General features: G+C 40.9%; 1 protein-coding gene across 10 annotated transcripts in view; it reads left to right on the forward strand.

Moving 5' to 3' along the window:
• The window catches only part of tenm4 (teneurin transmembrane protein 4), a 549,066-nt gene that overhangs the window by 351,968 nt on the left and 179,038 nt on the right, over window positions 1-18,060 (forward strand). For 9 of the 10 annotated variants that reach the window (XM_033022541.1, XM_033022543.1, XM_033022544.1 and 6 more), the window contains exons 7-8: window positions 5,139-5,377; window positions 15,957-16,127. In XM_033022541.1, coding sequence (XP_032878432.1) covers window positions 5,139-5,377; window positions 15,957-16,127 — 410 coding nt within the window. The remainder of the gene's footprint in view (window positions 1-5,138; window positions 5,378-15,956; window positions 16,128-18,060) is intronic. The other variant, XM_033022549.1, reaches the window with a different exon arrangement.

The following is an 18,060-nucleotide window of genomic DNA, read 5'->3' on the forward strand; positions in this document are numbered from 1 at the left end:
ACGTTCCAAACCACCAATTTACATCTTTGTACATTTGTGGAAGATACTGTCATCTGAGCTTTGTCTCTAATGCATTTTATTTTTTAAAAGCACATTTATAAAAGTTTACTACCATAGGAACTCCCATCTGGAAGTACGGGAATAGTTCTTTCTCACATGGTGCAGGCAGTTGAAGGCAGTAGTTCACAGTCACCTTGCCAACAGCAATTGGGGATAGGTAATAAATACTAGCCATGCAGTAACATATATGAATGTAAAATTGAAAAGATTACTTAATTAGTGCAAGCTTTTTCATTGAACGAACTTGCCTTGAGGTAAAGAATAAATTATAGGAACTTCTCCCAGTTATTAACCTGTAAGTATTTGCATGTTCTGGTGCATTTTAGTTGAGTTCAGTGTTACAGCATGGAAACAAACCTTCGGCCCACCGAGCCCAGACAGATCATCAATTACCCGATCATACTAGTTCTGTTATCCCACTTTCTCATCTGCACCTTACATACTCGGGCAATTTTACATAGAAACATAGAAAATAGGTGCAGGAGTAGTCCATTCGGCCCTTCGAGCCTGCACCGCCATTCAATATGATCATGGCTGATCATCCAACTCAGTATCCTGTATCTGCCTTCTCTCCATACCCCCTGATCCCTTTAGCCACAAGGGCCACATCTAACTTCCTCTTAAATATAGCTAATGAACTGGCCTCAACTACCTTCTGTGGCAGAGAATTCCAGAGATTCACCACTCTCTGTGAATCTCTCATTTTCAGAGGCCAATTAACATACAAACGTGCACGACTTTGGGACGTGGGAGGAAAATGGAGCACGCGATGGAAACACACGGGGCCACAGGGAAATTATGCAAACTCTGCACAGACAGCACCCGTGGTCAGGATCAAACGCGGTTCACTAGGGTTCGGGCAGCAGATTGTTCAGCTGCAACACTGTGCCTCCCTTTAGGGGTGAATACCTGTTCTTGAGATAATGACCTGAAAAGTCCTGCAGCAGAAAGCTAGATGTCTGGAAGGCAAATGCAGACAAGTTGCCAAAACAAAATACCTGAACAATGGCCTTTATAAGACAACTGCCTTAAAACAGAAAACAAGCAGAATACTGTGGAGGCAGGAAATGGAAAATAAGAACAGAAATTGCTGGCAATATTGAACAGACCACACACAATCTATGGAGGAAAAATGTTAACATTTCAGATGAATGAAGTTTAATCAGACCTGAAATTCGTTAGAGAAGGAACAAATTTTAAGTTATAGAAAAGAGGAGGAAGGGGGGACAAGCCAAAAAGTAAAATGTGTGATGGGATGAAATGCCAGAAGGATTAACTGACTGAAGAAAGCTAGAGCCAGGTAACAAAAGCCTAAATGAGGTGCAAATGTGGACTGATGATCTAAAATGCTGTAAATCTGGAACAGAAATGATTGTCAATGAATATTGTTGCCAGAAAGCAGTAATGTGCTAAGATGGAAAGTGTGGTGCTGTTCTCAAGCTTTATTGGAATAATTTAAGAGCTTGAATTCATAAGGACTTTGGTTGGAGAGTTAAAGTGATTGTCAAAAATCCAACATTCTTCAACTTAATTTGGGCTGTTGCTACAGACAACCGCTAAGTGTTCTTTGTTTGTAATGTTTTGCCGAGCAATGAAACGCTCGATTTTACGCCACTTAACCTAGCTACTTGTGCATTCTGTTTTTCCTCATGGGATGTGAAGAATTCAAATTAGGTTCATTTTATTGTGGAAAGTATCAAGTGCAGGTCAGACGTATCCTCGTTGAGCTGCTGTATTTGAATTGGGACGAGGTCACCAGGGAGATGCATCACAGAGCCAAGTTCACAAATTATAGGAGTAGAATTAGGCCATTCAGCCCATCGAGCCTACTCCGCCATTTAATCATGGCTGATCTCTCCCACTTAATTCCATTTTCACCCTCCTCCCCATAACTCTTGTCACCTGTTCTAGTCAAGAACTTGTCTATCTCTGCCTTAAAAATATCCACTGACTTGGCCTCCACAGCCTTCTGCGGCAATGATTTCCACAGATTAACTACCCTATGTTACTCTAGCCAAGAGAAATACTGCATAGAAACAGGCCTTTGGTCCAACTCGTCCATGCTGACCTAGATGCCCTATCTAAGCTGGTCCGTTTGCCTGTGTTTGGCCCATATCCCTCAAAATGTTTCCTATCAATGTACCGAATTTCTACATGTAGTTATTGTACCTGCCTCAACAATTCCTCTGGCAACTATACCCACCACCATCAGTGTGAAACAGTTGCCTTCCAGGTTCCTGTTAAATCTTTCCCCTCGCACCTTAATCCTATACCCTCTAATTCTAGGTTTCCCTGTCCTGGGAAAAAGGCTTTGTGCATTCATCTCTTCCTTTCATTCCTCTCCCTTAAGGGTCTGTCCCACTTGGCGGTTTTTTCGGCGACTGCCGGCATCATTGACTGATGTATCAGGTCACCAAAAATGTTGCGGTGTGAAGCGGCGATGACGTGGCGTGATGATGTATTGACGTGATGGGCTGAATGGCCTAATTCTTCTCCTATAATTTGTGAGCTTGCCTTTTGAAATGTTCAAAATCCAGCGGTAGTCGCCGAAAAAGTCGCCAAGTGGGACAGGCCCTTTAGCTTCCTGCACTTCAAGGAATAAAGTCCCAGCCAGCCCAACATCTCCCTGGGGCACAGGGCCTCAAGTCCTGCCAACATCATTGTAAATCTTCTCTGCGCTCTTTCCAGTTTAGTAGAATCTTTCCTATAACTGGGATTGTGTAGAAAAGATTTGGCATGCAGACACATTATAATAAGTTACTTTTAATTCAGCAACTTTGGTTTCTAGAACCTTAATACTTTACGCAGAATATCAACCTGTTTTCACCACTCTTTGGCCAAACATGGATATAACAGCCCCCCCCAGCACCTCCGAATAGTATGTTAGAGGAAGGTCTTTCTTAGACTAGGATCCTGACTAACACATAGTACAGTGAAGTACCTCTTAAGAACTGCTCTACAAAGAACTTTGTTCAATGAGATTGTGAGGAAAGAAAACATTCAGGTCTCCTTCACTCTTGAGAAGAGTTCTTTCTCTGAATATTGTATGGATCTTAGCATCAAGGACCATAAGGAATGCCAGCACCTCTCAATGGACACTGGGTAGAGATAACCTCACAAAGTACATTAACTAAAAGGGTCTCTGCACTATACCCACTCAACAATTGGTACTCTTTATGTTCCAGTAGGCACTATTTCTCACAGGAAAGAATGTGCAGCTTAATTGAAAACCTAGCCTTTCAAAGTCACAGTCATAGAGACATACAGCATGGAAACTTGCCCACGCCAACCAACACGCTCCATCCAGGCTAGTCTCACCTGCCTGCTCTTGCCCCATATCTCTCTAAACCTACCCTATCCATGTACCTGTCTAAATGTTTCTGAAACATTGTGAAAGTACCTGCCTCAACTACCTCCTTCGACAGCTTGTTCCATACATCCACCACCCTTTGTATAAAAAAGTTACCTCTCAGGTTCCCATTAAATCTTTTCCCCCTCACCTTAAACCTATGTCCCCTGGTTCTCGATTCGCCTACTGTGGGCAAAATACTCAGTGCTTTTAACTAATCTACTCTTCCTAGACTGATACATTATTCTTCGTTATTAGTTGGGTTGTTATCTCAGTCAGAGAATCGGTAAAAAAAAGTATTTGAAATATTTTTTCACTCTGACAAAGAAGAGGCTGTTGACAACATTGTTGCTTCCTGCAGATTACATTCCATTAGCTGGGATTTATCCTGCTGGTTCATGGTTCCAAATGCATATCAGCCGGTTTGCACCATCACTGGATTCCACATATATGTCCAACACCAAAGTCCTGTCTTGCTGACAGTTCCCAATGTTTGGTTTAATTTAGTTTAAGTTATAGATACAGCCTGGATACGGGCCCCTCAGCCCACTGAGTGCACACTGACCATCAATCACCAGTATACACTTGTTCTTTGTTATCCCATTTTCTCATCCACTCCCTACACACATTATGGGGCAATTCACAGAGGCCAATTAACCTACAATCCCGCAAGTCTTCGGGATGTGGGAGGAAATTGAAGCACCCGGAGGAAACCCTTGTGGTAACAGGAGGAACGTGCAAACTCCATGCAGACAGCACCCGAAGTCAGTATCGAACCCGGGTCTCTGACAGTGTGAGTGTAGTGTTGGAGAATTATCCATGTGACCCTGTACAGAGTAGATTTTGTTCATAATCTGCGAGCTCCAGTAGCTTCCATGAAGATTATGCGATTTTGGAGCAAAGTGGAAGATTTTGTTTTGTTAAATGGCATGTCTTTAAAGTTACCACATTTTAGTTCAGTGTTTCGAATCACTTGTGATTTGGTTAAGTTTTTCCCTTTGTCTTTAAATGTTGCATTATTTTATTAATTACTTTAATTTTAATACTTTCTATCGGGCTTTTGCATCTGGCAATACTTTTAATTGTGTTTTGGGGGGAGTGTCAAGATGGTTACTGCCACAATATTTGAGGCCAGGAAAATTTGGGGCCAGAAAACTGGCCTCATTATCCAAAGAGGGTAAGCAAAATCCATGGGCAACAATTCATTAGAATTCATCGTGGCACCTTTCATTAGAGCTTGAATCCTGTTTCAAAACACCTAATTCTTGTAAAGTGGCGTGGAACATTCTGAGGTTATTAAAGCCATTAGGTCGATTTAATTCATTCTTCCACAGTAAACGAGATTAGTTTACATACAAAATGCCTTAGACTGCTTTCCCACCAAATGCAATCATTGTTACAAAAATAAATACGCAAAAAGTTAGGGTAAACGATAGCAAAATTGGGTTTATCCAGGTCCAAGAGAAGTTTACTAACACTTTCAAGACTAGTCTTTGTTGTGAAATATACTCCAGAATAAATCTCAGAAGTTAATTCATTTCATTATTTCGAATTAGTGCATAATATAATTCAACCCCATGTTATTACAAGTCGTACATTTGTAGAGAATTTTCAATTATATTAAGTATTGTGTTAAAGTACGTGAGAGTAATTAAACAGAGAGACACAGCAAGTAATCATGATCTGGACGTCTGCAACCTCTGATAAGTAATCTGTCTTTATTTGTTAGGCACTTCTTATTTAAGCCTGGAACTGGATCTTCTCCACTGTTTTGTACAGCGGGTCCTGGTTACCCCCTCACTTCGAGCACCGTGTATTCTCCTCCACCTCGACCCTTACCCCGCGGCACATTCTCAAGGTCTGCGTTCAGCCTGAAAAAGCCCTACAAATACTGCAACTGGAAGTGTGCGGCCTTGAGCGCCATCATCATTTCCGTAACACTCGTGATTTTACTTGCCTACTTCATCGGTAAGTTCTTTGCAAATTTGTTATTTCACCTTGTTGCGTAAGGCACGATTTCTCGCAAATAAATGATCCCCCTTCGGTATTGCTGTAATGTGACTAGATTTCTGCCGCAGGTTGTATGGTCCTGCAATTAGACCTACATCGTGTTTTTTCTGAGGAGAGCAGCAGAAAAAACTGATGGAGGCTCACTGACGCCTGTGTGTGTGTGGGGTCTCGTCAAGTGTTGGCGCTGGCCAACTCTCTGCCTCTAAGTATAAGATCAGTTTGGCCTTTGATCTAAAGTAATTTCGCGTATCATAACATTTATTCATAAAATGCATTCAACATTCCTCCCTTTTATTATTCCAAAAGGAAAATGTGAAGTGGAAAGTGGAATTTGACTTTGTTTTAATCTTTTACACATCATTGTTAAGGTCGGTAACAGACAAGAACGCCTCATTTTGCTTCAATCAGTACACTGTGTTAAGTTTCTCTCAACCTTTGCAGACAGAAGACAAAGTCCCTGCTACATGCTGAGTTTTTAGATCACATCCTACTGGCAATTGGGGTGTTGCAATTGACCACAGTAGCACCACCATGCCAGGTCAGTGAGAGGAAATGCTGCAGTCATTTGATGGCCAAGCAGTAATTGCTGCTGGAAGAAGTGTTTAAATCAGATGCAAAGTGTTTAATTCAGAGATACAGCAGGGAAACAGGACCTTTAGGCCCATCAAGTCCATGTTGACCACCGATCACCTGTTCACACTAGTTCTATCCTATCCCACTTTCGATTCCATTCCATACACATTAGGGGCTATTTACAGAGGCCAATTAAACTTCAAACCCATTAGACACAAAGTTCTGGAGTAACTCAGCGGGTCAGCATCTCTCCAGGGACCTGGGTTCAATACTGACTACAGGTGCTGCCTATACAGAGTTTGTACGTTCTCCCCATGACCTGTGTGGGTTTTCGCCGGGATCGCCGGTTTCCTCCCACACTCCAAAGACGCACAGGTTTGTTGGTTAATGGGCTTGGTATAATTGTAAACTGTCCCTAGTGTGTGTTGGATAGTGTTAGTGTGCGGGGATTGCTGGCTGGCGCGGATTCAACGGGCCGAAGGGCCTGTTTCCACGCTGTATGTCTAAACTAAGCTAAACTAAAATCTGAAACAAAGCTTGGATCTGATCCAAACTCTTTTTGTCTTTTGGAGGCAAGTCAACTAAGAAGTGATTTAACCCAGGGTTCTATGCAAGATCATCATTGGAATGGTGCCAACAATGCTTGCATGGTTACATCAGAATAATTACTATATAATTGCTGGAATATTGAAAGTATTAAGTTATTAAACTAAAATTAATCATTCTGTTCTACTGCAAAAATATTGAAAATGAATTTTCAAAACCAAGGCCAATGACATGATAAAATAATTAATTACAATCTCTCCAAAGAAAGCAGGTCATAAAATACAGTATTTTAACAAGCCACTCTGTTTTGTCAGAAGGTGGGAGTGAGGAAACGCAGATAGTTTAATTAAGACTTGATTTGTTAGACTGTGCTTGAATTGTAGGATGCACTTCAGAATACGAAGTGAGCTAGTCAGAAAATATTTTATTAACATTAAGCTGGATTTCTTTTTAAGTTAACCAGCATATTTATTTCTGCCAGTGGTGAGGGGAACTGTTTAAGCCACTAAATACTTTAAAATACCGTTTAATGCAATTTGACAGCTCTTTGATTTGTGACTCTATTGAGAACCAGTCAGGGTGAGGTCATCTCCAACACTCAGCCTCATGCAGCCCAGTGTAAAGGTTCCACCAGCCCTGACACTGTCCTGAACAACAGGCCGGGCTAACTCATCAAACCACAGTCCACTGCACCAACCAATATTCCAACACTCTGGTGAATTCGCTCCCTGCACAGGTCACCATTCTCTAATCCCACCTGTTGCTACAACCTTTTGCACCTGTCACTGTTTTCTACTCCTTTGTTCTATCTCTCTATCTCTCTCTATCTCTCTCTATCACCCTCTCTCCAACTCTCTCCATCTCTCTCAATCTCTCTCAATCTCTCTCCCTCTCTCCCCCTTTTTTCCCCCTCTCTCCCCCTCTCTCTCCCACTCCACATGCCAAATTCCCCTCCGAGCCCCCATCCTCCCACCTCTCCTCCTCCCCTCTCCCTCCTCCTCCCCTCTTCCTCCTCCTCCCCTCTTCCCTCCTCGGATCTGACCCCAGCCCCAATCCCTATCAGGTTTTCACCATCTCCCGCTCCGACCTCCCCTTTTAAATGCCAGGCGATCAGTCCTCCGCAGAGAACTCACTTTCGTACCCCTACACCCACACCTCAACAAGTTCTGAACCTGACATGATGCTGAGCTCTTCTGCCTGGTCTCCCCCTCCAGGCTAATTTCTCTGGCAAGGAGTCCTCACCCCTCCAGTGATGACCCCTTCTCCTGTCTCCACCATTGCTCTTCTTCATGAACTACCTCTGTCCTCTCTGGGCCTTTTTATTACCAACTGCTGTTTCCAACTGTTGTGATTTCTCCGCTCCCCTTACTCACTTCAATCTCACTCCATCTGAACGCACAGCCCACCGATCATTCAGTAAACAATCCCAACATTGTTATCAAATCCGCTGACAAGGGAGGTGCCTTTGCTGTCTGGCAGACGGACCTCCACCATGCTGAGACCAGGTGCCAGCTCTCTGACACCACCTCAATCCTACCCCTTGAACATGACCCCACATATGGACACGAGGCCACCATCCACCAGACTGTTACTGATCTCATCACCTCTAGCGATCTCCCCTCCACAATCTCCAACCTTGTAGATCCCCAACCCAGCACTGCTCACATCTATATCTTTTCCAACATTCGTAAACAGGACTGAACTGTAGACCCATTGTTTCTGCCTCCTCTTGCCCCACTGAACTCATCTCCAAATACCTCAATTCTATTTTGACCTCCCTTGTCCAGTACCTTTCGACCAATGTGCGAGAAACCTATTTTCTATTACGGGGTGATCAGTGGTCAGCACGGAATCATTGGGCCGAAGGACCTGTTTCTGCGCTGTAAAAACTAAAAAAAACTAAAATGCATATAAAATATATGAAATTTGATATTTATGGAAGTAATAATCTGCAGAATGCAAGGCAGAAATATAAGTTTATCTGAAACTGGAAGTAGTTTTAGGCTAATGTTGGGCATGGTTTGATGTATAGATCATGATATGTCAACTCGAACGCATATGTGATATAATAAAATCCCACATTTCATCACACTTAATTTTCAAAAATTAAATATGTATTTAATATATTCTCTATTAAGCACCTGCCACACTATTTTTGCCTATGTGATTATTCTGTGAAAACAAGTGCTTTAAAATGTAAGTGAAATAAGATAGCTAATATTGTTCGTTATCTTACCATTTGTAGCCTCCTTTGACCATATATTTACAAAAATAATTAATTTTTTCCCGTGTGTGTTTTCACAATTAAGTGTATTGTCGGAGATTGAACCAGGAATAAATATTGCCCATAGATGTATATTTATTGTAAATTTGAATATAAAAGGTTATTTCACTTTTCTATGAATAAAAGATCGACTGTAGAATTTGGAAGCAACAGTTAATGCTGTGTACTGAAATATAAAACATCCTTTTGACATGAGATGGTTAGATCAGTCATTTGATGATTAAATCAAAGTCAATTGTCACCTCCACTCAGTTTTTGGCCTGCTTGCTGACAGAGAAAACAAATTACTAATTCTCTCTCGCATCCTGGGTCTAACCAATAGTTGTGAAGAAAGATGCATGGCTGTTATTTTTAAGCCTCTTATTAGTGCTTTTGCTTCCCATTGTACATATCATGCTTTGAATTCCATACAGTTATATGATGATCATGTTCTGTCAAATTGTTTCCCGACGTGATAATGAAACAAAATGTGATTATTACAGCTATTCCTGTACTCTGGGCAAAACTAACGTGAACGTTGTTATGCTTGATAGATTAGCATATCGCACGCAGTCAGCTGCAAAAGACAGCTCGTGCTACATTGGTGTGGTCCAAAATCAGCAGCTTGCCAATCACTGAAGTCATTTTCTTCAAGCTGTCTGAGCAGATTTAACAACAAAAGCTGTAAGAAGGAACTGCAGATAGGCCCAAAAATCTGTAGTCACTCAGCGGGTCAGGCAGTAAGTTTAGAGAAAAGGAATAGGTGACTTTTTGGGTCGAGACCCTTCCCGAAACGTCACCTATTCCTTTTCTCCAGAGATGCTGCCTGACCCTCTGAATTACTCCAGCCTTTTGTGTCTATATTTAGCAACGAAAGATTGATTGTGGCTTTCGCTATTAAAAACGTATCACGTTACATTTTTCCAGTGAACTGTCACCTTTGCATAGTTTGGACAAAATAATTTATTTTTCATTATGCACTTTCAAGATTAAATATACTTCAAGTTAGACTGTGTTGAGATATATGGCCATTTCTGTTACATAGAATATTCACTTTATCTTTTGTTCATCTCTAACAAAAGTTAATGCCAAGATATTTAAGACAAATTAATTTACCGCAACAACCAAAGCCGGGCTTGTTTTAATTTTACATTTAATTTCACGTATGATAAATGATTTGGTTGGAAATTTATTACTGTACTCTGGTGGCCAAACCAAGCCAGCAAGCTTGCAGAAGAAACCTGACGTGAATTATTATTCTCTGCTGTGTTTTGTTTGTTGGGGTTTGTACTACCTTTTGCTTCTTTTTCTCCCAGCAATCAGTCATGGTCTTCTCATCCTGAGTGCTCTTTCTCTTTCTCATTCCATCAATCTGTCACAAAGGACCTTTCTCCATTGACCTTGTGAATTATCATTTTGTTGGTCTTCGTTTTGCTGTGACACTTTTTTTTTCTGCTGAGTGCAGTTGTTGTCCTGCCTATCCAGCTGTGTGATGAATTAGCAAGGTGATAGGGCTAACAAAAGAGCAATAGATTCCCTTAAGTCAGAACAGATTGGTGTTTAATGCACTGTTTACTGTAAAAAAAATAAAAAATAAATAATAAGTTCTGTTCCCTGATGCACTGATAAATAACGATTTCCCCTTGAACTGCTAACTTTTGATTAACAGAGTCATATTGTTGCTTTATTGGTTGCAATGCTGGCAGCAACATTGCAGCAAAATACTGCTTTCCTTCAGATGCTCAGCAGCTCAGGCAGTAATTATGGAGAGAGAAACAAAATTCAGGTTGGGGACCCTTCATTAGAAATGAAAAAGTAAATTCTAATGAAGGCTATGAAGCATTAACTCTGTTTTACTTACAAGAGATTCTGCTTGATCTACTGAGTATTGCCAGCACTTTATATTTTAGATTTCCAGCATAAGTAGGATTTTTTTTTAATGTTCAATTTGCTTGAGTTGATTTGGTGATCTGACGGCAAATGCATTGTAATACACTTCAAATAAATAGATTAATAATTTATTCAAAAGCGTGCACCAACAGACTCAGGAACAGCTTCTTACCCTCTGTTTATCAAGCTTCTGAACGGTCTTTCAATAAGCTAGGGTACTGTCCGATTCACCTCTATCCTGTTAGATTTTGTCTGTGGAACTGATGCACTGCAATGCTGAGAATTCTATTCTGTACTCTGTATTTTCCCCTTTGCTCTACCTATTGTATATGAGTTCGGCTTGATTGTATATGTGTAGAGTATTATCTTATCCGATTAGATAACATGCAAAATAAAGCATTTCACCGTACCTCGGTACATATAACAATAATAATTCTAAATCAAATAATCTATGAATTGATAATATTCATTATTAATTGCTGGCTAATACAGTAATTTGGGCTCATTTTGTGCCCTATTCAGCCAATTGCTTCAATCCCATGAGCTTCGAATTCATCTGACACTCCTTTGAGAGACTTTATCAACTATCTTCCAGAAATACATATAACAAAATCCATCGGCATTCTCTAGCACCTTTTTGAAATAAAATGATCACGTTTTGTCAGACACAATCTGCAATCTATGCTGCCCCTTTTAAATCAACTGAAAATGTTCAGTATTCTAGTACTCTGTTGATTCCTGTAATCTCCCAACAGCAGATGTTAAATTGATCAGTTTATATTCCATTGGTTTTCCAATTACCGTGTTCTCAATTAGCAGAATGCCATTCACAGTTGTCCATTATAAAGGGACTCTACCTCTTGAGACCTTTGGAAGTTTAATGTTAGGGTAGCTATATTATATTTAGCTGATTCCTTCAAAAAGTATCAGATAGAAACTGTCTTAACCTAGAGATTTGTCCGACTTCTGTGCCATTATATTTCTCACAAGTTACTTTGTTTCCATTAAATTTGATGACTCTCTGACTGATTCATTGTGATATTTTCTCCAGTATATCATCAATTTCTTCTGCCATAAAGACTGACTTTACATAATTATTCAAAATGTTGACTATTTTCCATTCACAATATGTTCATTACAGTTTTCTAAGGGCTGCACTTTAGGCCTGTCTACCCTGTCTATTTTCCGTAATATGTTGAACCTTTGCACTGGTTTTTGATGTTGCAAATTTCCTTTCATCTTTTAGATTTGTCTCTCTGTTTTGTCACCGTCCTGCTCCTCCAGTCACAGGGTCCTGTGGTGGCTTGTGTGCCTTTACTTTTAGTTTAATGTTGCCCGTAGCTCTTCAGTTATCCAAGGTTGTTGTTCTTGACATGAAGTGCCTTTGCTCCTCTTTAAGTATAAAGTTGTCCGAAGAACCTCCCATTGCTCTTCTGTTGTTTCAACCATGAATGAGTTTACTCCTTTTAATCTGGGCTGTTTCTTGCATAGCATTCAATGAACTTCCTTGATCAAGGATTTTCTTTCAAAAGTACTTCAAAGTCATCATATTCTCATTGCAAATTTTAAATGATCATGCGCAGTTAAAATCGCTCTTTGCTAATATGCCCTACCCACGCTTTGGTTCTATAATACCATCGCACACGCAAAGAATTTGTGACTGCTTGGAAAGTTATCACTGGTCATTAGCACTAAATATGCCACGTTGAAAGCAAAGGAGTAAAAATACTGTGTACAAATAATAAATGTGTAAAAAGAATAGGGTTGAATTTCTAAGTGTTCCTAATTTATATTTGCAAGTCAGGTTATTCCAATTCATAACATGCTTTCTATCAACAAATTTCTATTTTTGCTCCATGTTTGTCTATCTCACTGCATTTATACGTGTGGTCATACTATCACTCGGGAGTTGTTTTCAGGAGACCTATCCACACTACTTTTGAATAATGTGCCTAGTTGATTCTTGTTCCATCATCTTTCTTTATTGCAGTAATATCATCTTTAATCACATGGGCTATTTCACCTGCACTCTTCTCCATTACCTAGAAACCCTTTAATTTGAATGTCTTGCAATCATGTCTGATCTCTGGAGAGCCTGGCGGCATCTCTGGAGAACAAGGATAGCTGGCGTTTTTGCCAAGGGACCATTCTTTGGATTGATTGTGGTGGGAGGGGGAGGGGGTTAGAGGAGAGGTGGGGGCGGGATGGGGTCTAGCAGGTGATGGGTGGATATGGGTGAGGGGGGTTTTGGAGGGTGGATGGTTAGACTGGGGCCAGAGATGGAAAGGCAAAAAGTGTGAAATAAGGAGAGAGGATACGCTAGTTGTGTGGCCGGAAGGAGACGTGTGGATGGAGAAGGAATGGGAGAGGTGCGTGTGAGTCCAGATGGGGCACAGGGAAGAGAGAGGAAAGGAAAATAAATAAGGGGGCTGTCGTGTATAGTCCGTGGAAGGGTCCCGACCCAAAGTGTCACATCCAGGGAAATGCACTATATGCTGGAATAACTCAGCGGGTCAGGCAGTATCTCCGGAGAAAAAAGAAAGGTGATGTTTTACGTTGGGACCCTTAAGAAGGAATATTGAGAAGAATATTGAGTAGAACCTGAGAACTACTTGTGCATTAACATTGGCACCAGTAATTTCCTGGGTAAATTATTTAGCTGCATTGTTGTCATCGTCTAAATATATATTTTTTAAATATGATAAGTCAGGCAAAAGATGCAAGTGCTTCAATATTTTTTTTATTGCTGAGAAGGAAAACAGGAAAGGATATTTGAAGAGGAAATGTGGAGATTCAAGCCTGTCCAAAGATTAACTGCAGGTGTCTTGTGGAATCAGACACTGTAGGTGAGCCAGGGATGGAAAGGAAGTCAGAGCTCATGGCGACATTATTTTTCTGTGAACAGAGGATGCACTCCTACCTTTTCAAACAAGAAATAATGCAGAAAGTGGCTTGTGGTTCAAGCCTCTCTGACCACTTCCGCTTGTGGACATATTCAAACCCTGGAAGAAATCCTGAATCAGTGAGCAAAATGTAAAGAAGGGGTCCGACCAGAAATGTCATCCTTTTTCTCCACAGATGCTGCCTGACCTGCTGAGTTACTCCAGCGCTTTGTAACATTTTATGTCATATCAGAGTCAGGGGATCAGGGGATATGGGGAGAAGGCAGGAACTGGGTACTGATTGTGGATGATCAGCCATGATCACATTGAATGACGGTGCTGGCTTGAAGGGCCAAATGGCCTACTCCTGCATCTATTGTCTATTGTCTATTGTCCATTATCACCTATTCGTTCTGTTTACATGTATACTTCTCTAAAATAAACATTTATTTGCCACACATCCCCTAACCTGCCCCTTTGGCTAATTTTTAATCCCTGTACTTAATGTTATAAATTCCATCTAAAGAAGAGAGGATGTTTCTGGGGAGAGTGACGTTCGTTGTTCATGAGTTGGTACTTCACAGCATAGTTTCTGGGGTGGAATATCTCATGACTAGCATTGAGACTTTAAGATCCTAACCATCTGAATGGTTTAAAGGTTTCTTCATTGTCCCATGTACTAGGTACAGTGAAATGGCTCTCAAAGCCACTGACAATACCGGAACCACGCCAACACAATAGTCATGGTGCTAACTTAGAACTTTGATTTGCACATCATAAAAATCAGTAATTATTCCCAATCAGTTGTCCTCTCTGCTTCTATAGCAAAAGTATAGAAAAAAACTCTAAACCAAAGAGGCCATAGGTTTAAGGTGAGCGGGAAAAATTTTAATCAGAACCTTGGGGGGAATTTCTTTTGCACAAAAGGTGGTAGGTATATAGAATGAACTGCTGGAGAAGGTAGTTGAGGCAGGTACTATCACAATGTTTCAAAATCATTTAGACAGGTACATGATTAGGATGGGTTTGGAGGGATATGGGCCAAAGGCAGGCAGGTAGGGCTAGCATAGATGAACATGTTGGTTAGTGTGGGCAACTTGGGCCGAAGGGCCTGTTTCCGTACTGTATGGCTCTATAACTCACTACCAAAGGTTAATTCTTTGTGAAAATAATAATAATTACCTTTGGATGTATTATTGGGCTTGCAAGCATTGGACAGTGATAAATAAAGTGAAGGGTACCTTCTCCCATGGAAAAAAAAAATAGACTTTACTTGGCTGTTGTTCAAGGTCACATTTTTGAAAAGCAATATGTTTTTTTTAATTTGGAGACGCAAACATAATGCTGAAAACAATTATGACAGCTTCATGATTGATTATTGCAAAGTACAAAAAAAGCCAGTGCAAGATAAGTTCCAAAATTAAATACTTACTAACAATTTCTCTATGACAATGAGAACAAATAATATTTAATAAGATAGCGCTATCCTATTTACTTTTGTTTTCTAGGGCATTTACTTTTATAAAGTTTTGAAATGATTATGCACCAAATATGGATGCCATTCCATGGCTCCCTGAGAAAACAAATTGTTCATGTTCTGATATATGTATTACAGACTATGCCCTAAAAATAATCCCACTGAACCAAACCATTGGACTCCTTGAGATTGTTCCACAAATTGTGCAAACCTGCGTTAAGATGCTGCACTTTTATGCTCCTGTTTAGTGGGCAATTTACACTGCGGTTCTTTCAAGGAAGAATATATGGATTGCAAAACTTGCCATTGAGAGTCGAACCTGGGCCAGGCTCACCAACTCTTATTGATCCCATTTACTCTCCTTCCTAATCAAGATTGCTATCCATAAATAACCATCCATTTTGGGTTCCTTGTAACACATCAATGAAGCTGTCCTTCAGCAAAAAGGGAATTTGATTTTGGGCAAAAGTGCACCAACTGTACAACTGCACAGTTTATATGTGCAAAGCAACAACTGTGCTGTGCTTTGCATAAGAGTAGTGTCAGGTTATGTAAGAGACAAAGGAAAACCTCATTACTAGTAAACAAGAAGATTCTATTAATATCATAGTGTTATGAGTACAAAGTAACATGGTGCGGGGATTGTAACCTTTGTGAAGAGCCATTTGTAAGACTGATTTTGATAGTAAACTCTGTGCTGTTTTAAACCACATGTGACACTTCTCACGTTTCGTACATTTTTTTGGAGCAGACTAGGTTACAGAGAGTTGCAGATAGTGCAGTCCTTAAAATTAGTAATGCCCCATACCAAGCTCCCTCGGTGTACTGTACATCAGTGCCTATTTTGTCCACAACTCCTGCAGTGATCCAGCCAGAAAAAGATGACTTTTCTCATTGCTATCACAGCCATGCACCTGTTTGGCCTAAACTGGCACCTGCAGCCGATGGATGGGCAGATGTACCAGATCGGTGAGAACAAAGCCAGCAGTTGGCCTGTGCCAACGGACGTCACATTGTCTCCCTCTGGTGGCACAGGTTTAGACTTGCCTGAAAGGAAAGGCAAAGGAACCAGTGAAGGTATGGTCTACTCTAAGCATAATCAATACTATGAACCTGCTCTTTGAATCTTCACTGTCCTTTATGTTTAACATTCAAGGCTTTATTTGTTGGTTGTATTGGAAAACTTTACATGCAATGTTTCCTTTTAAGATCTTTCTGCCTTACTATTGTTGCAAAGCATACTTTGAAAAGGGTTTACAGATTCTCATCATCCTTCTCGTGAACTTCTGTCACATTGATATATTTTACAAAAATAGATATTTCAGCAGAGCACAGTTATTTTATGACCATGAAATCCTCATCTAGAGAGCTGCTTTGGGGACATATTGCACACCACCAGTCAGGCAGGCCGATCTAACTTTTACATTAATACCATATTACAATATTCAGATGTGAAAACTGTTCAGCAGCACTGAGATTTAAAATTTGGTCGATAGTTGACCTTGAGTTAGATACCTTTCAAAACATTCTTGCATTCCAATGTTATTATAATCCAAGATGACATTTCTTGAATCCAAAGGACTGTGTAACAAATAATTTTTGGTTTGCAATTCAAAATATTTTAATGTAATTCTTTGTCAGGAGGCATGGATTGTTTGAAAATGACATTGTGTCTTAAGGATTGAATGCAGGTCTTCCTGAGCTTACAAATGCCCAAATTATGTACGACTGTACATAAGAGCAAGCGTTTGAGGGGGGGGGGTGGATTTGCCAACCGCTGCTGGTCTGCAGCATCTTTTGTATTTCAGACTCGCAAATTGTTCGGGTTATGAATAGTTATCAGAAACAGAACTCTGCTGCAACATGGGGAGGAGCAGTGTGTGTATGTGTCTATATGTCCTCCCCGTGTGAAAACCCTCATTATTATGGACCACATTATAACGGATTTCGATAGTAGTGGACAGACCTGCTGACCTTTGCCCCCAAGCTGGGCTGCCGACGCCACCCCCGTCCCGCTCCGTCTCCCCGACCGTTTCCAGGCCGGACTTACTGCTGGCCCACATAGCTTCCTCGGCCACTTCCAGGCCACACCTGCTGCCACTGCCGACTCTTACCTGCACTCCGGCCGCACGCGGGCCGCGACCAATGACTCCACCGATCCTCTGCCTCAACTCACCTAGATTCCAGCTCCAGTTCCAGACCGAGAGTCTGAAGAAGGGTCTCGACCTAAAAGGACACCTACCCTTGATTTCTAGAGTGCGGCCTGACCTGTTGAGTTACTCCAGAACTTTGTGTCCATTTGTGCATTAACCAGCAGCTGAAGTTATTTGTTTCTGCTACTTATACAATGATAACCCTCTACTTGGTTATAGTGAACATTCAGCAATAACGGACACCACTCGCCCGTGTGGTCCACTGGGGTTTCCCCTAGTTACAGCACAGTTCCATTCCGGAGAACTGTTCAAAACCCAAACAGTTTGTATGAATTGGAAATACATAGCAATACATATATCTAAAGGATGAGCACTGCAGTTCGAAAGCACTCAGTTATTTGTAAACTACCTGAAGATATCCCGAACTTGTGCAAGTAGTTGCTCAAGTTTTTTAAATCATTTAAGAGATTGAGTCGTATGTTTGTTAGAAATTGTATCTTCTCTAAAAAGAAGCATAATGCCAGCAGTAAACTAGGGCGGTGGTGATGGTTTTACACGATCTTGGGCTGGATCTTCCAGACCACCACCAGAGGTTGTAGCCTATGGCTCCCCCATGCCCACGCTCACCTGGACTAAGCGTAGAAGGTCACTTTCGCTGGTCCTCAGCACCGGAAAGATGAGCACTAGCGTCCAGGTGACACGTCAACCTCACGGCATATGTAGAGGCATCCAGAGTGACCAGATCTCCTTTAACAGAAGGTAAAACTGTGGGTGATATATTTTTCTCCTCTCAAAGCTTGTCAATACAATACAATATTTATTACATGTCATTTGAACCTCACTGAGGCTCAAACGAA

This window comes from Amblyraja radiata, chromosome 6 (assembly GCF_010909765.2).
Source record: "Amblyraja radiata isolate CabotCenter1 chromosome 6, sAmbRad1.1.pri, whole genome shotgun sequence".
Classification (NCBI taxonomy): Eukaryota; Metazoa; Chordata; class Chondrichthyes; order Rajiformes; family Rajidae; genus Amblyraja; species Amblyraja radiata.